Source organism: Sciurus carolinensis, chromosome X, assembly GCF_902686445.1.
Source record: "Sciurus carolinensis chromosome X, mSciCar1.2, whole genome shotgun sequence".
Taxonomy (NCBI): domain Eukaryota; kingdom Metazoa; phylum Chordata; class Mammalia; order Rodentia; family Sciuridae; genus Sciurus; species Sciurus carolinensis.
The window spans coordinates 84770516-84792722 of record NC_062232.1 but is presented as its reverse complement, the minus strand read 5'-3'; the positions used below and the strand labels follow the sequence as shown (position 1 = coordinate 84792722).

The 22207-nt window shown below is 39.3% G+C and overlaps 2 protein-coding genes across 4 annotated transcripts; both read left to right on the top strand.

Annotated features, from left to right (window-relative positions):
* The first annotated feature begins 541 nt into the window (after nt 1-541).
* On the top strand, nt 542-3586 carry Tceal5 (transcription elongation factor A like 5). Of its 2 annotated transcripts, none has more exons than XM_047536556.1 (3): nt 542-667; nt 1941-2006; nt 2695-3586. In XM_047536556.1, the coding sequence occupies exon 3, from the start codon at nt 2715-2717 to the stop codon at nt 3318-3320; it is 606 nt and encodes a 201-aa protein (XP_047392512.1). In that variant the 5' UTR covers nt 542-667; nt 1941-2006; nt 2695-2714; the 3' UTR covers nt 3321-3586. The 2 variants fall into 2 exon arrangements, with proteins under 2 accessions (XP_047392512.1, XP_047392511.1); XM_047536555.1 differs by having other exon boundaries at nt 2690-3586.
* A 16338-nt stretch (nt 3587-19924) lies between these two features.
* Tceal8 (transcription elongation factor A like 8) lies at nt 19925-22117 on the top strand. 2 transcript variants are annotated; one of them, XM_047536271.1, is made up of 3 exons: nt 19925-20025; nt 20499-20571; nt 21127-22117. In XM_047536271.1, exon 3 carries the CDS (start codon nt 21169-21171, stop codon nt 21520-21522), a length of 354 nt encoding a protein of 117 aa, XP_047392227.1. In that variant the 5' UTR covers nt 19925-20025; nt 20499-20571; nt 21127-21168; the 3' UTR covers nt 21523-22117. The 2 variants fall into 2 exon arrangements, with proteins under 2 accessions (XP_047392227.1, XP_047392229.1); XM_047536273.1 differs by having other exon boundaries at nt 19998-20025; nt 20460-20571.
* The last annotated feature ends 90 nt before the right edge of the window (nt 22118-22207 follow it).

The following is a 22207-nucleotide window of genomic DNA, read 5'->3' as shown; positions in this document are numbered from 1 at the left end:
TGCTTCCAAATGAAAAGGTTTTATTTAATGTTGTATTTGTAAGAAAAACTTATGCTCAGGGGTGTCAATGAAATAAAATCAAGCAAAAATTTTTCAAAGAAAATTCAAATCTCTATCTCGACTACTTGCTTCCCTACTTGATGATCCATCCTGTACCCATTATATGAAGGTCTGAACCACAGAAAGAATGAACATCAGTGACTGAGTGAAGAAGTAGACAGAAGGACTAGGTGCCTTGGGATAAAAGGAGAATGACAAGAAATTTCTCAGAGAGGCATTAATGGTCAGTAGTTCTAAAAGAACCTGCACCCCTGTCTGATAACCACAGAAGAATAAATACACAACACAGAGTGAAGGTACCACATTTGACCTCCGGGTTTAGCAAAAACCAAAATGAAAGACGGGACCTCACGCAGTGGGATTTAGGAGAGAGGGGGCGGGGGCGGGGGTGGTTGTGAAGGGAAGAAGCGGGCTGGCTCCTGACGCACTTTCTGTTGGTGGGAGGGAAACTAGGGACCCGAGCCCACTGATGACGTTTTTCTCACGTGATCAGGAGCCGACGTGTGCAGAAGTCCCTCTCCTCCAGGTACCAGCTCCCTATTGCCGCGGAAGAAGGCAGACTTCAGATTAAGGGACAGAGGTGGGCAACTGCCCTATAGACCTGCAGGTCGGTACAAGCCGGGGGTCGCTGAGGTGGGGATGGTAAGGGACAGAGGCTACAGAGTATCGCTTCCGCTTTCCATGCACTGCCCCTTTTCCACCCCCATTCATTTTGGCGCAGAAAATTGTGTGAGTGTTGGGGAATAGATCTGGAGAAATCTGGGCTTCTGACAGAAAGGAAATGTGAGAAGGAATCATATTCCCAGGATAACTACAAATCCATCGCTGCCTGTGGACCCCTGGGGTAGGGATGACAGAAGGCAAAATCCTGCACGGATCCAGGATTGTATTCTCTCTACTCCTTTCCAGATGCCCACCCATTTGGTGCAAGAAATGGAGGGTTTGGTGATGGTGAGCTCCAGAGGGCTCAGGGGTAGAGAATGGGTCCCAGGCAGGATCTCCCAGGAAGCAGGTGATTGATCTATATCTGATGGAAGGCCATGGAGAGCACTGCGAGGAAATGGCCTATTCCCTGCAAGGTGGTGGGAGGAGGGCACAGGCTGTCACCCCAGGATGTGGAGGGTGGACCCTGCAACCCATTCAGTCCTAAAGTTGTTCCTGTGTCTTCTCCACCCTCCATCCATTTTGGAGCCAGAAATGATGGGCCAAAGGGGCCAGGGTTAGGGGGATATGTCAGTGGTGGGGGAGAGGAGGTGCTGCAGAGGGGAAGAACAGAGGTTTGGTTGGAGATCTAACACACTATTGAGGAGGAGTGGCTTTTGAACTAGGGATGATTGCCAGGAGGTAATACAGAACAAAAATTCTACTGAGTTTGGAAATGACTTGTCTCTTTCATTGCAGGAAAATGTGGTGTTAATGTGTATGTGGGGAGGAAGGAGGTGACAGGAGTGCTGTGGTCATTTCTGCTCAGGCTCCTGTAATCTCCATTTTCAGGGAAGTGGTGGCCTTTGTGATATCTGGGTGCAGATAGGGAAATGGAGTGTTTGGAATGCAGAAACCTGAGTGCAGTAGGATCCTCCTTCAGAACATCATGTCCTGAACCCCATTCATTTGAGCATAAGAAAAGGTGACATAGGACTTTTGGGGGGGATTCAGTAACATTGAAATACTTCATAAATAATTGTTCCCATTGCCAAGTAATAGATAAGTGAGAGTCTTAGGGGAATACTATTGAAGGAGAATCTGAGAAAGCAAGGGAAAAGGTAGAGGGTGATAAGAGTTGGATAAGATTTGACAAATAGTTTGAAAAAAATCTGTGTCCCAGTTGCCATTCACTCTCTCAATCCTTCATTCACCATATGTCTCCTGTCTCTCTACAGGTCTTCAGGTCTGTGATTGTGGACAGCAACAAAGAAAAGAGGAGAAAAGACCTGTGGAGACTGCAGGTCAGTGGGGGAAAGTAACTGCCCTGGGACCCCTGGGAATAAGAGTTCCTTAAGCCAGAGCACAAGTTGGGAAGGCCACTACCAGTCACCCTTCCTCCAATCCTCTGTAGTGCAGTTTCAGGATACATGACCTTTGTCAAGACCCGAAGGGAATATGATACTTTATGCCTGGTGAGGACAGAGGGAAGAATAAGGAATTAAGAGAAAGGAGGTTGTGGCATTTGTAATGTCCCTTTGGGATATAAGAATAGTCCCACAATCTGATAACTGGCCATTGTTCTGTCTGTAGTTTTTAGAATCTCACAACTGCAGGTGAGGGGAGCATGTGGGAGGAGAAAACTGCCCCGGATTCCTTCCAGTCTGTGTAGTTTGGGAGTCCCCAGTTAAAACTGGCATGGGCATAGCCAAGGCCAGAGCAAATATTACTATCAAGTTTCTTCTCCACATTTCTCATTATATCTCCTCCTGCCTTTTCTGCAGGAAGAAACACTTGTAGAAATTTCTGCAAGGTTGATTCATGTGAACATATATAAAGTGGGAAGGAAAGGATGGAAAGTAAGGGTGGGAGTGCACCTGGAAGGTGGGATAGGTCAGGAGATCCCTAGTTCAAGAAAGGTAAGTACTATCAGGACTGTATTCCATTCACTAGGCCCTCAGTATTCAGTGTCTCCTCTTTGTCCTAGGACAGGAAAAAGAGAACATCTCAACATGGAAAAATTCTACAAAGAAAATGAAGGAAAGCCTGAGAATGAGGGAAAGACAGAAGATGAAGGGAGTACAGAAGATGAAGGAAAATCAGATGAAGAAGAAAAGCCAGACGAGGAGGGGAAGCCAGCAAGGGAGGGCAAGCTAGAGGATGAGGGAGAGCCAGATGAGGAGGGACAACCGAAAGATGGGGGCAAGGCAGAAAAGCAGGGCAAGTCGGAAGGTCAGAGCAAGCCACCAGGTGAGGGCAAGCCAGAATCCCAGGCAAAGCCAGCCAGCGAGCCTCGGGCCGCCGAAAAGCGCCCGGCTGAAGATTATGTGCCCCGGAAAGCAAAAAGAAAAACGGACAGGGGCACCGACGATTCCCCCAAGGACTCTCAGGAGGACTTACAGGACAGGCATCTGAGCAGTGAGGAGATGATGAGAGAATGTGCAGATGTGTCAAGGGCTCAGGAAGAGCTAAGGAAAAAACAACAGAAAATGGGTAGTTTTCACTGGATGCAAAGAGATGCTCAGGATGCGTTCGCCCCAAGGGGCCAAAGGGGTGTCAGGGGAGTGAGAGGCGGAGGTAGGGGCCAGAAGGACTTAGAAGATGTTCCATATGTCTAATTCTTTGGCCTTTAATTACAATTTCTCTGATGGGATTATTGCCAGCCCTGCTTTCCCTGGCAGGCATTTGCCGGGCTATGTGCTTTAACCTTATGCTGATACTTACCTTTAGGTGTCACTCTTGTTACCAGCAGACTTTTGACCTAACTATAGTGCTGTCTTTTAGTAGAGGATTTTCACCCATGTGCATGGAAGAGATGTTCATGGTTTATTGTAAGACAACAATAAAAACCAGTTTTTCAGAACCACATATGCAGTATCAGGTAATTTTTGAAAGAATATATATTGTTACATAATATATCCATGCACAGGGGAAACTATAAAACTGAGTAGACCAAAGAAAAATAATGATTTTCTCTGTGTGGTGGGACTTTTTCCTCATCTATATTTTTTCCACTAAAAAACATGTTGTTTTTGTCATAAAGCAAATACTAAAAAATAAACAATAGGAAACCAATGTACATTAGACAATTAAAATAATTATTTGTTGAGTTTATGAAGGTAGGAAGACACTCAAATTGTTTTCAGAACACAAAATGATAGGTAAAACTCACATTACCTCTAGGACTTGAGGTTGGAGTAATCAACCTCGTGGTTCCTAAAGGTTGTTTAAAGGGACAGTGTGCTGTCTGTGAAATGGGGAGAAAAGTTCTAGACCTGCGGACTAGATCAGATGCAGTGCCAAGTGCAGGAGCTGTGTTGGATTAGCTCCTACCTTCTGCCCTGCACTAGCAACACTGGATTAAACACTTGAGGGAGGGCTGAGGGAGGCATCACCTGTGTCCAGCAATAGGACCCAGAATCTGAGAGGTAGGTGCATCCTTCCCTGGGTAATGCCATATCTGCTGGGCATTGTGCCCCTAGGATCCTATGCCCTTCTGAGGGTCCCACTACTAGTGGTGGGCTGGAGTCCTTGAGGTAAGAAAACCCCTTTCCTTTCCCTAGAATCCCCGGTAACTTGAAATCCACTATATTACCTTCTGAACTGGGGATAACATCCCTCTTTTAACTTTATAGTTCATCTTGACATGAGATATGGAGAAATGCTTTGTAATACATTGAATAATATTTTGTCAGGCATTATAATTATCCAACTAGACTTGCTCTATTCAAAGCAAAGTATTAATATTACTTATTTTGTACTCTTCATAATGGAAATTTAAATTAATTTGAAGGGCTTGGGGTTTTGCTCACTGGTAGATGGCTTGCCCCAGTATGTCAAGGCCCTTGGTTTGATTCCTAGCACAGCAAAACACAGAAATTAATTAATTAATTACTAAATAAACTACTGAGTCAGAAAACCTCAGTTCTTTGCCCAGTTCTGCCCTCGATTAAATATATAACCTTGAGCATGTAATTTCACTCTTTAGTAATTGAAATTTGCCTCTTAAAAAGGAACACAGTAGGAGAGGAAGTATACCATAATTCATTGTTAATTGATTTAACATTGGCTATAGTAGTGATTTTCAAAGCTTGCTAGCTACTATCTGACCACCTACATCAGTATTCTAGCTATCTTATTGAAAATGCAGAATCCTGGCTTCCATATTAGACCTGATACATCATAATCTTTTCTGATTTGTCTCCACAATATGTGTGTGTCTTCCACTTTTAGTTCAATTTGATTCTTATCAAGTAGATACATGCACAGAATTTTAAAATATAATAATACAAAACAATTTATTATTAAAACTGCAATCTGCCTTGCCATTTCTCATTCCAATCCCTAGAAGCAACTACTATAAACATTTCAGTTTTATTTACCTCCATATTTCTGAATAATATGAGTATGCTGCTATCTTTAAAAGATTTATTGAAGTGCAATGCACATGCCATAAAATTTACCCCTTTAAAGTACTCAAGTTGATGGGTTTTAGTATGTTAGCAAAGTTCTGAAACCACCACATTGCCTAGTTCCCGGATAGTTATTTTCATCAACATAAAAAGAAACCCTACACCCACTAGCACATAATAGTGTACCCATTACACCATGCCCCTAGCACCCAGCAAGCACAGATATCTTTTCTGTTTCTCTACATTTTCCCATTCTGGAAATTACATATAAACAAAATCATGACATGTAGCTTCTTATATCTGGCTTATTTTACTTGCCATGTTTTCTAGATTCATCTCTGTTGCAGCATATATCATTACTAAACACTTATGTACAAGTATTTGTGTTAAGTATGTTTTCAATTTTCTTGGGTATATACACAGGAGTGGAATTGTTGAATTTTGTGATAGTTTGTTGTTTGCTGGATTCATCTAAGCTTATATACACTAAGGTAGCTAACAACTCCAAAGCCTCAGTGGTGTAACATGGCATAGGTTATTTCTCAAACTTTATGAAATTTGGGGATAGAGAAACTCTGGAGCACCTCAGAGACCCAGACCAAGAACACAGTTGATGGGTTTTATGATGCCACTGCAACAGAGCAAAATAATTCCTAGAGATCTCACACTCAGTTTTTACACTGTGGTCTAAGAATGACATAAATCACTACTGTTTACAGACTACTTCTACATATTTTAAGCTCCTTGAGTTCTGACAAGCAATTTTGAGAGAGGCTTTATTATGCCCTCTATATAGGTGACTGAATTGAGGCTCAAAGAGGATAAGAAATTTATACAAGGTCACATAAGGGGAAGAGCCCAGAATGAAATCCAGTATTATTTGGCTCTAATGTGACAACCCTTAATAAGTTTTTTGTGCAAACTCAAGAATTTAAATTTTATCTGCAGTCACAGTGGTTACAATAAAAAATGATGAGTTTGAAAAAATAAATTTTATCTGCACTTTATTGTCCAATCAGTTCTTTAGGATGCCAGAAAGTAGTAGTTTACTCAGATGACAAATTTAAATAACAATGGCACAATGACATTGCGTCCTCCACTATCAAGGCCTTAAAAAGGCATTTTCACACCAATTCACAGCTTGACTACACGGACCCTCAAATTATGAGCTGTGTCTGCAGAGAGTGTGGGTGTTCAGAAACGTGGTGACACCTCTTTTCTGTTGAGCTGTAAGACTGCACGTTCCTACAGACAGGCCTCTCTCTGCCTAAGGTCTTATACTTTTGGGCCTGGGATGACCTGAACATCAGAAACACTTCTCAAAGCAGACACAGAACTGGGGTCACCATGAAAACCCCAAAAAATACCCATGCAATACACAGACCCTTCTGGGAGTCTAAGCAAGGAAGGTTGGGGTTATTTTCCCAACTGCATCTCTACCCTAACTGTTCTGGTGACTCATTCACTGGACCCTGAGAGAAGACTGCAACCCTCCAACCTTAACCACACATTATCTGGTCAAAACCAGATTGCAACTGTATTTGACAGAACAAGTACTTTAAATTTTTATGTGATGGAATTGTATTTCCATCCCTATGAAAACCTCTGTATATCTGATCCTCTTTTTCTTTAAGTTGTTGATTAATCTTTATTTATTTACTTATATGTGGTGCTAAGGATCGAACCCAGTGCCTCACACATGCTAGGCAAGCATTCTGCCACTGAGCCACAACCCCAGCCCTGTCTGGTCGTCTCTAGAACAGGAGAAATGTACAGTTTTATGACTAATAAGAAAGAGAATACTATTTGAATACTATTCAATATTGAATACTATTGAACCTATCACACCCATTCCTGTTGAGTCAATAGATGATGGCCAATGTTGCTAAGAAAGACCATATAAACAGGAGATATCAACTTTACTTCTCCCTCATTACCCTCCCAAACCTAAGAAATGCTTTTGTAATAAGGAGGGAAATGTTCCTGAGAAGAGGCCCCAACTCCTTATATACTACAATCCACTACAGAAAGAGTCTGGGCTGTGATATCACCAAAACTCAGGTTCTCATACCAGCTTAAAATGAAGACCTGATTGATTAGAAGATAACAGAATGTCCTTCCTGCTCTCCAACACCATGCTAAAAATATTGAGTAAAAATGCCTGAAGAGGGTAGCAAGAGATAGATTTTTCCCCCCTGGGGAGTAGCACGTAAAGTCAAATGGAAAAAAAAAAACACTGAAGACAAATGATAAAAAACATAAACGCATCCCAAATTCTGACTAGATTAAAGTAAATCTCCACAATTAAAAGTTTAGCAAAGGGGCTGGGGTTGTAGCTCAGTGGTAGAGCACTTGTCTAGCATGTGTGAAGCGCTGAGTTCAATTCTCAGCACTGCATATAAATAAAATAAAGGTCCATTGACAATGAAAAAAATATTTTTAAAAAGTTTAGCTGAAGGAAAGATATGAACATACCCAGGGTAAAATCCATTTACCTCAGGGATTACTGCCTTATACCTCTCCAGATTTCAAGTAAAAATTATGAGATATACAAAAAGGCAAGAAAATAAAACATCATGAAGAGACAAAGCAATCATCGGAAGCTGAATCAGATAGGGTAGAGATCTTGGAGCTATCAGACAGGGAATTTAAACTCATGATCATTGCTCCACTCTAGCATAGCAACATGAGGATATCTGGAAATCCACTCCCCAGTGAAACTGGTATATATATACACAACCATTTAAAGTCTTTCGAAGTGACCCTAAGGGCACACAGCAAATGAAGAAACATTTCATCAAGAAAATCTACTAAAACTTAATAGGATGGAATATTACTCCGCAATGAAGAATGATAAAATTATGGCATTTGTAGGCGAATGGTCGAAATTGGAGAATATCATGCTAAGTGAGATAAGCCAATCTCAAAAAACTAAAGGACGGATGATCTCGCTGATAAGCGGATGAGGACATATAATGGGGGGTGGGAGGGGCTAGCATTAGGTTTAGGGTTAGGTTTAGAGTTAGGCTAAGGAGAGTGGTAAGAATGAAGGAAAGAAGGACTGTGTAGAGGGAAAAGAGGGGTGGGAGGGGTGGGGGGGAGGGGAAAAATAAAATAAACATCATTACCCTATGTAAATGTAAAAAAAATAAAAAAAAGAAAGTAAAGCCATAACCTTGAATGAATTACTTGAAAAAAAAAAAGTTAATGACATTTATGTGAAATAGACATCAGCTACTATATGCATGGAATTTGATTAAAATCAAGTAGAAACACATAGGAGCAGCCAGCCTCCATCATGTTAGTCTTTTTGAACTCTGGATCAAGAATATGGAAACACTATCCATCAGCACACTAAGCTCCTGAGACCCAGGGGCAGATGTTCTGTATCATTTTCGTATTCTGCAAAAAAAAAAAATCATTATCATTAAATAAGAGTTGAAGTGGAAAAAAAAAAACTTAATAGGAACAATGAGAATCTGTGGCATTATAAATAAGACTTTCTCCTTCCCTTTTCCTTTTCCTGCCTGTCTCAGCATGATGAAAACACTCCAGCAGGGTACAACCAAGAACAGAGTTCTCTCTCTCTCTCCCAACCCCACAATGGAAAGATAAGTCATAGTATATTTCCAGATGACAGAACTTCTCATTCTACCTTGAATTATCCATTACAGAGGCCAGGTTTTGAGTAAATTTGGTTGAGTGGTAGGGACTCCCTTCTGCCAAGTCCCTACTCATTAGAAAGTTGCTTTATCTTTAGCACAGAGTGCTGAAAATATAGGGGTCTCCAATTGCCTGGGAGAGACAAGCTGGAAAGACCACCCCCAAATCAAGTAGCCTGTTTCTAAAGCAGGAGTATCACTCAGAAAAAATTGTGCCACTGTCCCTATCCTTAGCTCTAGGGCTTTGGATCAGACATTTTGCTGAGGGAAAAACAGGCTTTCAATAAGAGAGCTCCAAATTTCTTTTCAAAGGAAGCGACTTCATTTGCCATATGGTGTGGAGAAGTCAAAGGGTAAAGGTGCTATTAAAAATGGAATTAGGGAAATGCAAATCAAAACTACACTATTCATCTCACACCAGTCTGAATGGCAGTCATCAAGAATAGAAACAATAATAAATGCTGGAGAGAATGTGGAGAAAAAGGAGCACTTTTACACTGTTAGTGGGACTGTAAATTAGCACAATCACCACGGAAATCAGTATGGGGGTTACTTAAAAGAATAGACATCAAACACCATATGACCCAGCTATACCGCTCCTTGTTATTTATCTTAAAGAATTAAAGTCATCAGACTATAATGATACAAGCATACCCATGTTTATAGCAGCACAATTTACAATAGCAAAACCAGCTGAGGTGTCCATCAATGGATGAATGGATAAAGAAAATGGGGTATATATACACAATGGAGTTTTATTCAGCTATAAATTAAAAAAAAAGAAATTGTGTCATCTGCAGGAAAATGGATGGAACATGAGAACATAATGTTAAGCAAAATAAGCCAAACTCAGAAGGTCAAATATTGTATGTTTTCTCTCACATGTGGAAGCTAGAAAGGAAAAAGGAAAAGAAAGTTTTGAGGGGGTACTGGGATCTAATGAAAATCAAAAGGAGATCAGTAGAGGAAAGAGATCAGGAGGAGGGGAAGAAAGGCGTGTTGGGGAGTGATATTGACCGAATTATCTTGTTATATTGTGTATATGTGTGAATATATAACAACAAATTCCATAATTAAGTACAACAATAATGCACAAATAAGATGTAGAAAAAATGGAGGTTGTGGTGAAAAGCAATTAAGAGGTCAGTAGATTTATTAGAAATATTCATTAATTGTTAGGCTAGCTAATTTACCAGAGAGAACCAAGGAAAGACAGAGGTACATAGAGTTCCCCTGGGGCCAAAACAAATGTCAAACACTGATCTAAAAAAACTGTCTCTGAAAAGGAGTCCAAATTTAATTCTGCAAATCTGCAAATCTGCAAATCTGCACAGCATTTGTGGAGCACTCTGTGCATGAGTGTACTATTGAAAATAATAAAGCAATCAGCTGGCAATTAGTGGAACTTAATAGCCAGGTGTTTTTAGAGAGACATGGTCAAAGTCAGGATTGCAAAAACAAATTGACTGTGCCCTATGAAGAGCAATAACATAAGAGGTTTCACCCAGCAAAGAGGTGGAGGAAACAGACATCAATAAAATAACTGGAATAAGAAGTGAGTTTATCAAGGTTAACATGGTCAACCAAAAGTGAACCAAAAGTGAACAATACAAATTTGAAAATTTCAAAATGCCATTTACAAAACACCAAAAATTGATCAGTTAGGTATAACTCTAACAAAATATGCATGGGACCTATATGCTGAAAACAATAAAACACTGAAAAAAAAACAAGTAAGACATTTTAAAAGGAAAACATATTTCTTGTTCATAAGTTGGAAGAGTCAACATTCTTTTGTTTTCTTTTAAAAAATTATTTATTTATTTTTAAATTTTTTACAGACTGCATTTTGATTCATTGTACACAAATGGGGTACATCATTTCATTTCTATGGTTGTGCACTATGTAGACTCATACCATTCGTGTAATCATACATGTACATAGGGTAATGATATCTGTCTCATTCCACCATTTTTCATACCCCCTCCCTCTCATTTCCTTCTACATAATCTAAAGTCAGCAATTTTAAGAAGTCAGTAATCCTCGGTTTGGTGTATATCCCAATGAAAATCAAAATAAAATTTTCTTGTAGATACCAACCAGCTAGTTGTAAAATTGAAATAAAAAGTCAAAGAAAGCAGAACAACCAAACATTCTGAATAAAAAGAACAAAGTTGGAAGGCATTTACTACCCAATTTCAAGACTTTCTATAAAGCCATAGTAACAAATACAGTTTAACAACAGAATAATAGTGGGTATATAGATCAATGGAACAGATTAGAAAGCTCAGAAATAAACACACACAAATATAATCTATCAATATTTGACAAAGAATGCACAAAGGATTCAATGGAGAAAGAATTATCTTATCAAACAAGTAGCACTGAAACAACTGTACATCCATCTATAAAAACAATGGCAACAAAAAACTTAAATCATACCTAATATCTTGCACAAAAGCAACCAAATAATATCATAGACCTAAATGTAAAATGCAAATTCATAACATTTCTATAAAATAGGAGAAAAACTGTATGATCTTGGTTATGTTGATATTTTCAGATACAATATCAAAAGGTAGAAACTTGAAAAATTGAACATCATAAAAATTAAGAGCTTTCATTCTATGACATTGTTATGACAATGAAAATACAAGTCACAGGCTAGAAGAAAATATTCACAAATCTCATTCCTGATAAAGGGCTTTAGTCCAGGAGACATAAATAACACTTAAAGTCCCAAAATAGAAAAACAATTCCCAAAAATGAATGGGAGAGAGTAAAACATGAACAGAAATTTCATCAGAGAATATATGCAGACAACAAATAAGCACTTGAAAAGATACACATCATCATTAGTAAAGAGGGAAATACATATTGCAATCACAATTAGATACTACTATACACAGAATACAGTGGCATAAAATGAACAGGCAAAAAAAAAAACCAGAATGAAACAATAGTAAATACTGGTGAGGTTGAGAAGCAAAAGGGATTCTCATTCATGGTTTGTGGAAATGCAAAATAATATAGTTAGCCTAGTGGATATTTTGGCAATTTCTTATAAAGATAAATATATAATTACCAAGCAACCCAGCTATTTATTTACTTACCCGAGTGAATGTAAAACTTAAGATTACACAAAAACCTGTACATAAATGTTTATAGCACTTTTGTTCATAATTGCCCCCAAATGGAAACATTCCAAATGTTCTACAACTGGTAAAAATATAAACTAACTGTGGTACATCTATAAAAGTGGAACACTACTCAGTAACTAAATGAGCAAATGCTGCTTCTTGTATGCATCTCTAATGTAATCTTCTAAGTGAAAGATGCCAGACTCAAAAGGATAAGTGTTTTATGATTACATTTCTATGATATTATGAAAAGGCTGATCTACAGAAATGTAAAAGACCCTATTAGGAGTAGGGGTGGGGAAGAGCATCAAGTGGTTTCTCACAGGAGTACATGATCACCCTGCTTAAACTATCTGACCTATATATTAGTTAAAGAAATAAGTAAATAAATTATAGATATGGGTCACCAAGTTTCTCATCATCAGAGGTAGAAGCAAAAATGAGCAAAATGAATACCTGTGGTAATGGATTTGAGTCAATGTGTCAGTAAGAACTTATGCATATGTATATATAAAATAAATTCAGGTATGTATATACAGTGTAGTATAATACAGGCATGCATTTCCTTACTACATCATTTGAGAAGTCCTAGAATCAGTGACACCCAATAACAACAAACACACCCAGCACCCAGATATTAATAACTAAATTTAATTATTTGATAAAATTAAACAGGACTGCCTGGAGAAATGGCTAGTTACAAGGTTGGGAAAAAAATATGAGAAAAACATGAAACATTTTGTAGAGCCAGAAAGCAAGAAAACAGAAAAAGGATGGGAAATTGACAGAGTTCCAAATGCTAAAGTTGGAACAATTTGAGAAATAACAACAAATAATGGTAGTATTAAGTTATAACCCAAAGAACTAAAGATACATGAATCGTACTGATAGAAGCAAATAATCATATCAATAAATATATGAGTTAAGGAAAAGACTTTTGTAAGGAAATACCTTCCTTATGAAATAATTTGAGTATTATATGTAGATGGAACAGGGGATATTAAAAAGTACCATCAAGATACCACAGAAGTAATTGCTGCAGGAAAATCCTCAGGATATATGCAGAGTCTCGAATGACTTGTTCCCAAATATTTTTTGTAATTATTGTGGTTGTTTTCAAACATATATCCATAAATTATTTGCTATTCCTCCTTCTAAGAGTCATTTTAATTCTCCTCTGCTCCAGTATGGGCAGAAACTTGCTTCTAACAAATAGTATATCAACAGGGGAAAATAGTAACTTGAAAAGGGGAAAAATCCAACAGACAGCATTAACCAAAACCATTGCTAGGTTGTGTAGCGTACTGAAGAACTCTGACCTTATGATAAAAAGGACATTTCACCTTTCTGGTTTCTCCCAAATCGAATCATGAAAAAAAAAGTCAGAAAACCCAAATTGAGGGACAATGTACAAAATACCTCACTCTTAAAACATGTCAAGGGAATAGAAAACAAGAAAAGTCTAGGAGTAGAGAAGACTAAGAAGACATGCTAAATAAATGAAACACTGTATCCTGGGTTGAATCTTGGAACAAGAAAAGGAAATTAAAGAAAAATCTAGTGAAATCTGAATAAAATCTTTAGTTAATGGCATTACACAAATATCAATTTCTTAGTTTTTATAAATGTATCATAATTATTAGGCAAACTAGGTATGGGGTATAATGGAAACTAGGCTGTCCTTTAAAACTAAAATTATTTCAAAATAAAAAGTTTTAAAAATAGACTAGACTGGGTTTTAAGAAGCCAAAATAAAACCCTTTTAATCAATGAAAATGACTAACTTGTTGAGGAAACAAACTGAGATGTCACTAAAGGATACTCATATCTGTGTGTGTGTGTGTGTGTGTGTGTGTGTGTGTGTGTGTGTGTTATGTGTGTTGGGACCATTCTCTAAGTAATACTTTCACTCAAAAATTCACTATATGCACATTATTTCATTTTATTTTATAATCTGAAAATTTTTTACAGTATGGATAATTTATTTAACCATTCCCATAGTAATGGAAATTTTAATTATCTCCACCAACTTGATATTCAAACATTACAAAGTTGAAGCAGAAACAGTTTTTGTACTTCTGGTACTTCCAAACTAGTGAGGGATACAAAGTAGGAAGCCAACAAAACAGAGTGCAAGGTGTTAGGATGTGTAAATATTTGATCTAAAGGATAATGTGTCATGGAGAGCTAAAGCAGAATCAAGAGGTTAGTGAAGGCTTTCTTTCCAATATAAATTTAATTTTTAAAAGCAATCAATCTATAGTAACCATGCTCTCTCACCCATATCTATGCTTCTACCACAGGAAAAAGTTGCCTGGCTCAAGTCATGGCACAGCAGAGGCATGTCTCTTATTAACCCAGCAAGATTCTGTATGTAGATTCGAATCTCAAACTTTAAGCAAAGCAATCTGAAGACTTTTTATTAATAAGTATATAGAATGTAGCTGAGGTAGATCTTGAGTATAATGCTACATATGAAAAATCTAAGCAGACCAACTCATGGGCATCTGAAATGGCACATATCACATTTGAAGTGCACGTAGTACTTCAGGTTCACAGTAATTCTTAAGCATTATGCCCTAGATGACCAGAAAGTGTGCATCATTCAGCTGGGAGTTTAGATAGTGAAAAATTTATATGGAAGAGATAATAAGTATTACAGAAGTGGAGCCTTAAGATCATTTACCTGGATATTACCAATGGCTAATCTGAATAGTGCAAACTTACTGTTATGTTTTAGATGTTAGGTGTCCCACAAAAGCTTATGTGCAAGAAAATGCCAGAAAGTTTAAAGGTGAAATGATTGGGTTGTGAGAACGAACCTCAACATAATCAGTGCATTAATTCACTGATAGGGATAAACTTTAGACAGGTAGGGTATGGTTGGAGTAGGTGGATCATTGGGGGCATAACTTTGGGGTCTCTATTTTGTCCACATCGAGGAAAACTCTCTCTCTCTCTCTCTCTCTCTCTCTCCCTCTCCCTCTCTCTCTCCCTCTCTCTGTGACTTTTAGTGGCCATGTCCTGACCTGCTTTCCTCTGCCACACTATTCCACCATGATGTTCTGCCTTACCTCACGCCCTGAAGACTAGAGCCAGATGCCAGATGTCTATGGACTAAGAACTCTGAAACCATGAGCCTCCAAATAAGCAATTCTTGTCAGGTATTTTGGTCACGGCAGCAAAAAGGTGACTAGAACACTTACCCATGCCTAACTTCCCTTATGTCAGGGAATGTGGTGATATGATGGATAGCAGAAGAGTAAAAGTAATCTAAGTGGAAATCAGCCTGTACTCTATCACTTGCACAAAAACATGGGTGGGCTACCCTCAGTTATATAAAGTGATAGAATGTGCAGAATTCTGCTTCCACTCTGAGGGGAAAACCATTTTAGATGGAGACTGCTTGAGTACACACTATGTAGCTAAACCTTTGAGTCTGAGGCACATTTGTCATGTTGGGTGGAATGTTTTTAAGTAACACAGAGTATGCTAGAGAAGTGATGGAGACCAATGTTCAGCTCAAGTTCTATGGGATGAGCTTTGAAACAGCAATAAAGGGGAAGGGAGGATTGGGAGACATTGGTCAATGTATATAAAGTTATAATTAGATAAGAGAAATAAGTTCTGGTGTTATATTGTACAGTAAGGTCACTGTAGTTATCAATAATTGATTGTATATTCTAAAATACCTAGAAGAGTAGATTTTAAATGTTCTCATAAAAATGAAAAATACTCGAGGTGATAAAAGTTTAATTATTGCAATTTGGTCATCAGAATATGTATACATGTATCAAAATATCATACTTTATTCCATTAATAGGTACAACTATTACACATCAATTAAGATTTTAAAAATAGCAATGAAGGAATATGCAGGAGGATTTCCTGTAAATATAGTCATAGAATACATGACACTGAAGTGGCTTAGTAAGGGACATAGCCCTCTTCTGGATATCATAGTCTTTTATATGAGCTTTCTGGATACTCACGAATGGTAAAATACAGCCTATTTCCTCCTCCCCTGACATAACCTGGAGAACTTTCGGCCTTTGGAATTCTCTCTAGTGGGTGATTGGTACAAAAAAACCAGAACATTGATTTGCTCAGAGGGCCAGTGTGTCCACTCACCAGAACCCATGCCATCACTGTTAAAATGAATGTGTGCTGGGCGTGGTGGTGTATGTCCAGCAGCTCGGGAGGCTGAGGCAGAAGGATTGTAAGTTCAAAGTCAGCCTCAGCAATTTAGCAAGGCCCTGTCTCAAAATAAGAAATAAAAAGGGCTGGGGATATGGCTCAGTGTTTAAGTACCCCTGGGTTCAATCTCTAGTACCAAGAAAAATCTCTTTTTCTTCCTTTTTTTAAAAAAGAATTTTTTTTAGTTTAATAGAATGCTAACATCTTAAAAGTTTATCTATAGCCAGGCGTGGTGACACACACCTGTAATCCCAGTGGCTCTGGAGGTTGAGGCAGGAGGGACTGTGTTCAAAGCCAGCCTCAGCAAATTAGCGAGACCCTGTCTCTAAATAAAATACGAATAATAGGGGCAACTCAGTGAGACCCTGTCTCTAAATAAAATACGAATAATAGGGGCAACTCAGTGAGACCCTGTCTCTAAATAAAATACGAATAATAGGGGCTGGTGATGTGACTCAGTGGTTAAGCACCCCAGGGTTTAATCCCCCATACCTTTGCCCCCACAAAAAACTATCTATATTTAAAATCTTTGGTGATTAACTTAATTTCAAAGGCATCTGAGGGTTACATGGATGCACTGAAATGATCCAAGGACAGGAATGAAGGTAAAGGTCTGAGGATCACCTTATTCTTTGCCAGGTGCACACCAGTGAGCAGACTGATCTTTCTCTTTTGTGAGTATTTAGGAAAACAGGGTTAATATCCTCTACCAACAGCACCAGAAAAATGGCTTTAGGATTGCTCTGAATACATATAAACAGAATAAACAGGTGATAGGACAATAAAATTTGTGCTTCAATTTTTGGTGCCCAATTGAAGATCAATCTTCTTCCTTCCTTCTTTCCTTCCTTCCTTCCTTCCTTCCTTCCTTCCTTCCTCCCTCCCTCCCTCCCTCCCTCCCTCCCTCCCTCCCTCCCTTCCTTCCTTCCTTCCTTCCTTCCTTCCTTCCTTCCTTCCTTCCTTCCTTCCTTCCTTCCTCTTTCTCTCTCTCTTTCTCTCTCTCTCTCTCTCTCTCTCTCTCTCTCTCTCTCTCTCTCTCTCTCTCTTTCTTGTGAGGATCAAGCTTAGGACCTCCTGCATGCTAGGTAAATGCTTTAACACTGAGTTACATTCCCAGCCCCATGCTAAAATTTATGGGAAACATACTGGTTAACATTACAAGAACCACAACAGAAGCAATTAGAGCTGAAGCATGATCACTGATCCCCACCCCCAATGCACATCTGATCATCTGCCTGGTTAGGCCCCACACCCAACACACACACACACACACACAGAGAGAGAGAGAAAGGGCTACACAACAGATGCAAACCTCATGAGCAGGGGAGGGAGAGATTACTTCCAGGTGAGATGGCTTCAGAGGCTGCGTGATGAGGGGCTGGCCTTTAAGAATGAGCTGGACCAGGACCTAGGAAGAAAAAGTGAGCAGTTAGTAGGAAGAAAATAGCATGTTAAGGACATGAGAGGGATAAATAGGGCATACTTGGGGCACAATCAGTGAGGGAGAAAATGTATCACTGTGTTGGGAACAAGTGTCCTGGGGCTCAATTCTGATGATGCTTAATGTCAAGATGAACAGTGTAGGATTTATTCTGTGGTGGTGGGACTACCATCCAAAGACCATGAGCATGAGACTGACAGTTGAAAGTAGGAAAGAGTAAAATTTAATTTGATGGTAATGTGTGAGGCAGATTGGAGGGAGAAAGGAGGTGCTGCAGACAGGTAGTCCAGATATGAAATAATAAGGGCCTAAACTTGTACATGAATGTTTATAGCAACTTTCTTCATAGTTTCCTAGCCCTGGGAATAGCTCATATCCTTCCACAAGTCCATAGACAATCTGTTGAATATTCAAATAACAGAATAACACTCATTAAAAAGACAAGAATGAACTACTGATACACACAACAAATTAAATGGATGTCCATGGATTATGCTGAGTGAAACAAGCCAGTCTCAAAATGTTACATACTATATGATATCATCTATATAAAAACCTAAAGCTGACAAAATTATAATAATGGGCAATAAATCAGTGATTGCTAGAGTTTAGAGAAGAGGTTAAAATATGTTTATATTCTGATTGTAATAGTGGTTGAACAATTTATACATTGGTTGATATTAACAGAATTGTGCATATGCACAAAGCTGATTTTGCTTTTGTAATACATATTTTTAAAGATCAGAGTTATCCCCCACTAATTGGTAACAACTAAAAGAATGGAAACATTTGGTGATAGATAATGATTAAATCTATAATTTGCTCAGTACACTTACATTAAAAATTCTCCATCAAATAAGAGAAAGTTTGTCTTTCAATTGTGCAATAAATTCTTCATGCTTAAATGTAAATTATAAAACATTAAGCCAACAAAATGTTTACTTTTTACAACCTTTTAGTTCTCCCTGGTACGTTGTATTGTCAGCTGAGGTACTCTGCTGCAATCAACCAAGACAAGAGACCACCCGCCCTTCACTTGGCTCTCCAGCTGGCTCCATTACAAGATTGCCATTCCAGGAACCACACCATCTCCTGGTACCAATGGACTCTGGGTTACAGGGAGATTGATTTCTTCTTTGAGCAAAAAGTATTTTTTAAAGTAATGATGTTACCTCTACTTTCTAATCATGACAATTATGCGTGTTGATAGTTCTTTTTAAAAGTGGAGTACAGTGAATAATATCAGAGTATCTCAAGAGATCCACAAATGAATGAATAAAATTTTACTGGCTTAACAGCTTCAGAATCAATGGTGAGATATAGGGAACTCTCTCCTTTTTCAATGTTTCATTATAAGAGTTATTTCCCTACAAACATTTCTTTCTCAACAACAGCATTTTCCCCAACAAACATATTTGAGTTCCAAAAAGGTTCATTCAGTGGAAAAGGAGGCTAAGATGAGCAGTGGACTTATCTAATTGACAAAGGCATTGGATCCTACAGAGGACAGGAGAGGAGGTCTGTATGAAGATTTCATTTTAAACACAAGTAGGAGCCCACAGCAGTCATCAATGGAAAGTTCAGACATTTAGCACTTGAGAACTTGATTTTAGCCAGAAATAGAAAGTAGAGGATTACCTATACGAAGTTGCTAACAAGATAAAACCAGGTCTCCTTCCACGGACTAATTTGGGAGTCAATTGTTAAAAGATGCTCTTTTAGTCAGATTTTTAAGGGTTCTAACATATCACTATGTTGTAAGTACTATCATTTAATTTGTAGCCACTAGAAAATTTCTTTGAAATTTTAAAAATTAATTTAACTAAATTAATTTATCTTCCATATTGTGTTAAATATTACTTATGAAGTATCCTTTTTAAATATAAATTTTAAAATACACTGTTTAAATCAGAACACACCAGAAAACTATTCAGAAGGGCTAGTAAAATCCCACACTCTCACCCCTACAGTCTTTTCCAGCTTCTTTGCCCCTTATCTAAAACCTTCACTCATTTTAATGCCGGCTGAAATTCCAGGGAATATGGACTATAGGGCCTTGGGGGAGGGAAGGTGGGTGAATAGGGAGTAGGAGAGAGAAAGAGATGATTCCCCAGAGCAAGGGAGAAAGAAAGATGATTCCCTAAAGCAGGAGAAATGGTTAATTAATCCTAAAAGGCAGATCTCCCCTGGTAATCCGAGAGAGGCGAATAGGTACTCCAGGGTGAAGATAGCAGTTTTATTGTCTCTGATTGGCAAATAGGGGGAAATACTGACAGTATCTAGTGGAGGGAATGTAGGGGGCGGGGTTCAGTGTCAATGGGAGGGGTAACTGAGGACCCGAGCTTATTGATGACGTGGCACTCACGTGACAGAGAGTCGACGTGTGCAGAAGTCCTTACAATCCAGGCCCTGTTTCCCTGTAGCAGCTCGCTTCTGCTGGAGAAAGAGAAAAGTGACCCGGATCCTTTAAGGTAGTATAAAGGTGGGGGCGCTGACTTGAGAGTGTGGTGTAGAGGCGGCAGAGAGCAGAATGCAAGAGAATCCTTCACTGCTTTCCCTACTCTACTGTTCCTCCAAACTCCCATTTTGTGCAGGAAACCTTGGGTTGTTTGGTAGGGGGTGGTAGCTGGGGGGTGGAAAGGGAGAAGGGTAGCTAATTGAGGGTCCCGAGAGAGAGCGAGAGGCAGAAAGAGAGAGAGAGGACAGAGAGACCGACAAACAGAGACACAGAGACAGGCATAGAAACAATGTAGAAAAAACTTGCCTCTTTCATTCCCTGCTGTCTCGCAGAGAAACGGTGGGCACTGAGGAGGGCGGGGTTGTCATAAAAGGAGGGAGCTGATGAGGGCGAGGGAAACTTTAGACCAACAAGGCCTATAATCTTAAAAGGGACCTTTTGATCCAGGTACTGGCTTGTTCACCAAGTACTCCTGTTCTTCTACAGGACTCTTGGTCTTTTGGGCGCGACACAAATCGAGGTGAGGGAAGAGGGAGGAAAATCTCCTGGATCCCTGCAGGTCAGTGGAAGGGTGCAATTGCTTCAGGTTCCTTTGGGTGGGGGTGGAAGTGTACATGACACCAAAGCACATCCCGGGGGCGCCGCAGCCTCTCCATCCGGATTAAGCTCAGGAGGCCTGAGCAGAGCCTGCAGCGGAAATGGGGCGGGGGAGTGGGGGAGGCCAAAGAGACGTGCAAGGGGGAGGGGAAGCCAGAGACTGGACTGTCTCAGGTGAGAGGCTGCAGGTTGGGAAAGCCCGAAAGGGCGGGAGTGTGGGAGACCAGAGGTGAGGGAAGGGTTAATTGCTTCCGCGCTGCTCCCTTTTCAGTGCTGGGAGAGGCTTGTAGCAGGGCCTGCTGGGAAAATGGTGGGCTGGAGCTGGAGCCAGAGGGGAGGGAAGGGAGGTGGAGGAAGGGGTGGAGTCAGGGGAGTTGAGCCCGAAGATCTTGCCCTGTCTAGTTGGAAAACTTTTTTTGACAATTAGGGACCTGAATCAGAAAAACCAGTTACTATGGGAACACATACCCTGGCCAGTTTCTGCCTGGCACCTCGTTGTTGTTTCCTTTTTTCCTAGGATTAATTTATTCCAAAAGGAAATAATAAAAAAAAATCCAACATGCAAAAGTCTTGTGAAGAAAATGAAGGAAAACCACAGAACATGCCAAAGGCAGAAGAAGACCATCCTTCAGAAGATGTACCACAGGAAACAGAAGGAAATCCTCAACCTTCCCAAGAAAATGTAAGCCAGGAAGCAGAAGGAAACCTTAGAGGAGGGCCCGCACAACCTGGCCAGGGATTTAAAGAGGACACTCCTGTTAGGCATGTGGACCCTGAAGAAATGATAAGAGGAGTAGATGAGTTGGAAAGGCTTAGGGAAGAGATCAGAAGAGTAAGAAACAAGTTTGTGATGATGCATTGGAAGCAAAGACATTCACGTAGCCGTCCTTATCCTGTATGCTTCAGGCCTTGAATTCCTTTTTGTCTGATATTAAAATCTAGCCCCTGCTTTCTTTTTGTTAGCATTTTCTGATGTATCTTTGACCTTCATTTTACTTTTAGTTACATGGCCATATTGTTTTAGGTAGTTTCCTTGTTACCAGCATCTCATTGGATTTTGACCTACTTTCCAGGTTTATTTTTCAGTTGGAAAGTTTCACACATATGCATGGAAATATGTTCATTCATTCCGTATGTACAGTAAAACGTTAACAGATTACAAAGCAGCATATTTAGTATCAGCTCACATATGTAGGATACAATTCCAAATTGGGTGTGTGTGTGTATACATACATACATATCTCAAAAACTTAACTGTGCTTATTTTTGTGTGAAGTTTTGTTTTTGTTTTGCTTTTTGCTTATGTGTATTTTTTAATGAACACCTTTCACACACACAAAGAATTGAGAATTTTTTAATAAGTAATAATCAAAAATAGTTTGCAACTAGCTTGTAAGGGCAATGGGGGCACCTAAACTCTTGATGAAACAACTATAAATGAAATGTAAACCTCAAGTTACCTCTGGATTTCTTTGCCAGAGGAATAAAACTGGCAATCATTACAGATACAGTTGCTTAAGACTCAGTCTTTTCATGGGGAAAATATTTGCCTCACAGGGACACTGTGGGGAAGCAATGATCCAGTAACTCTGAGCAGT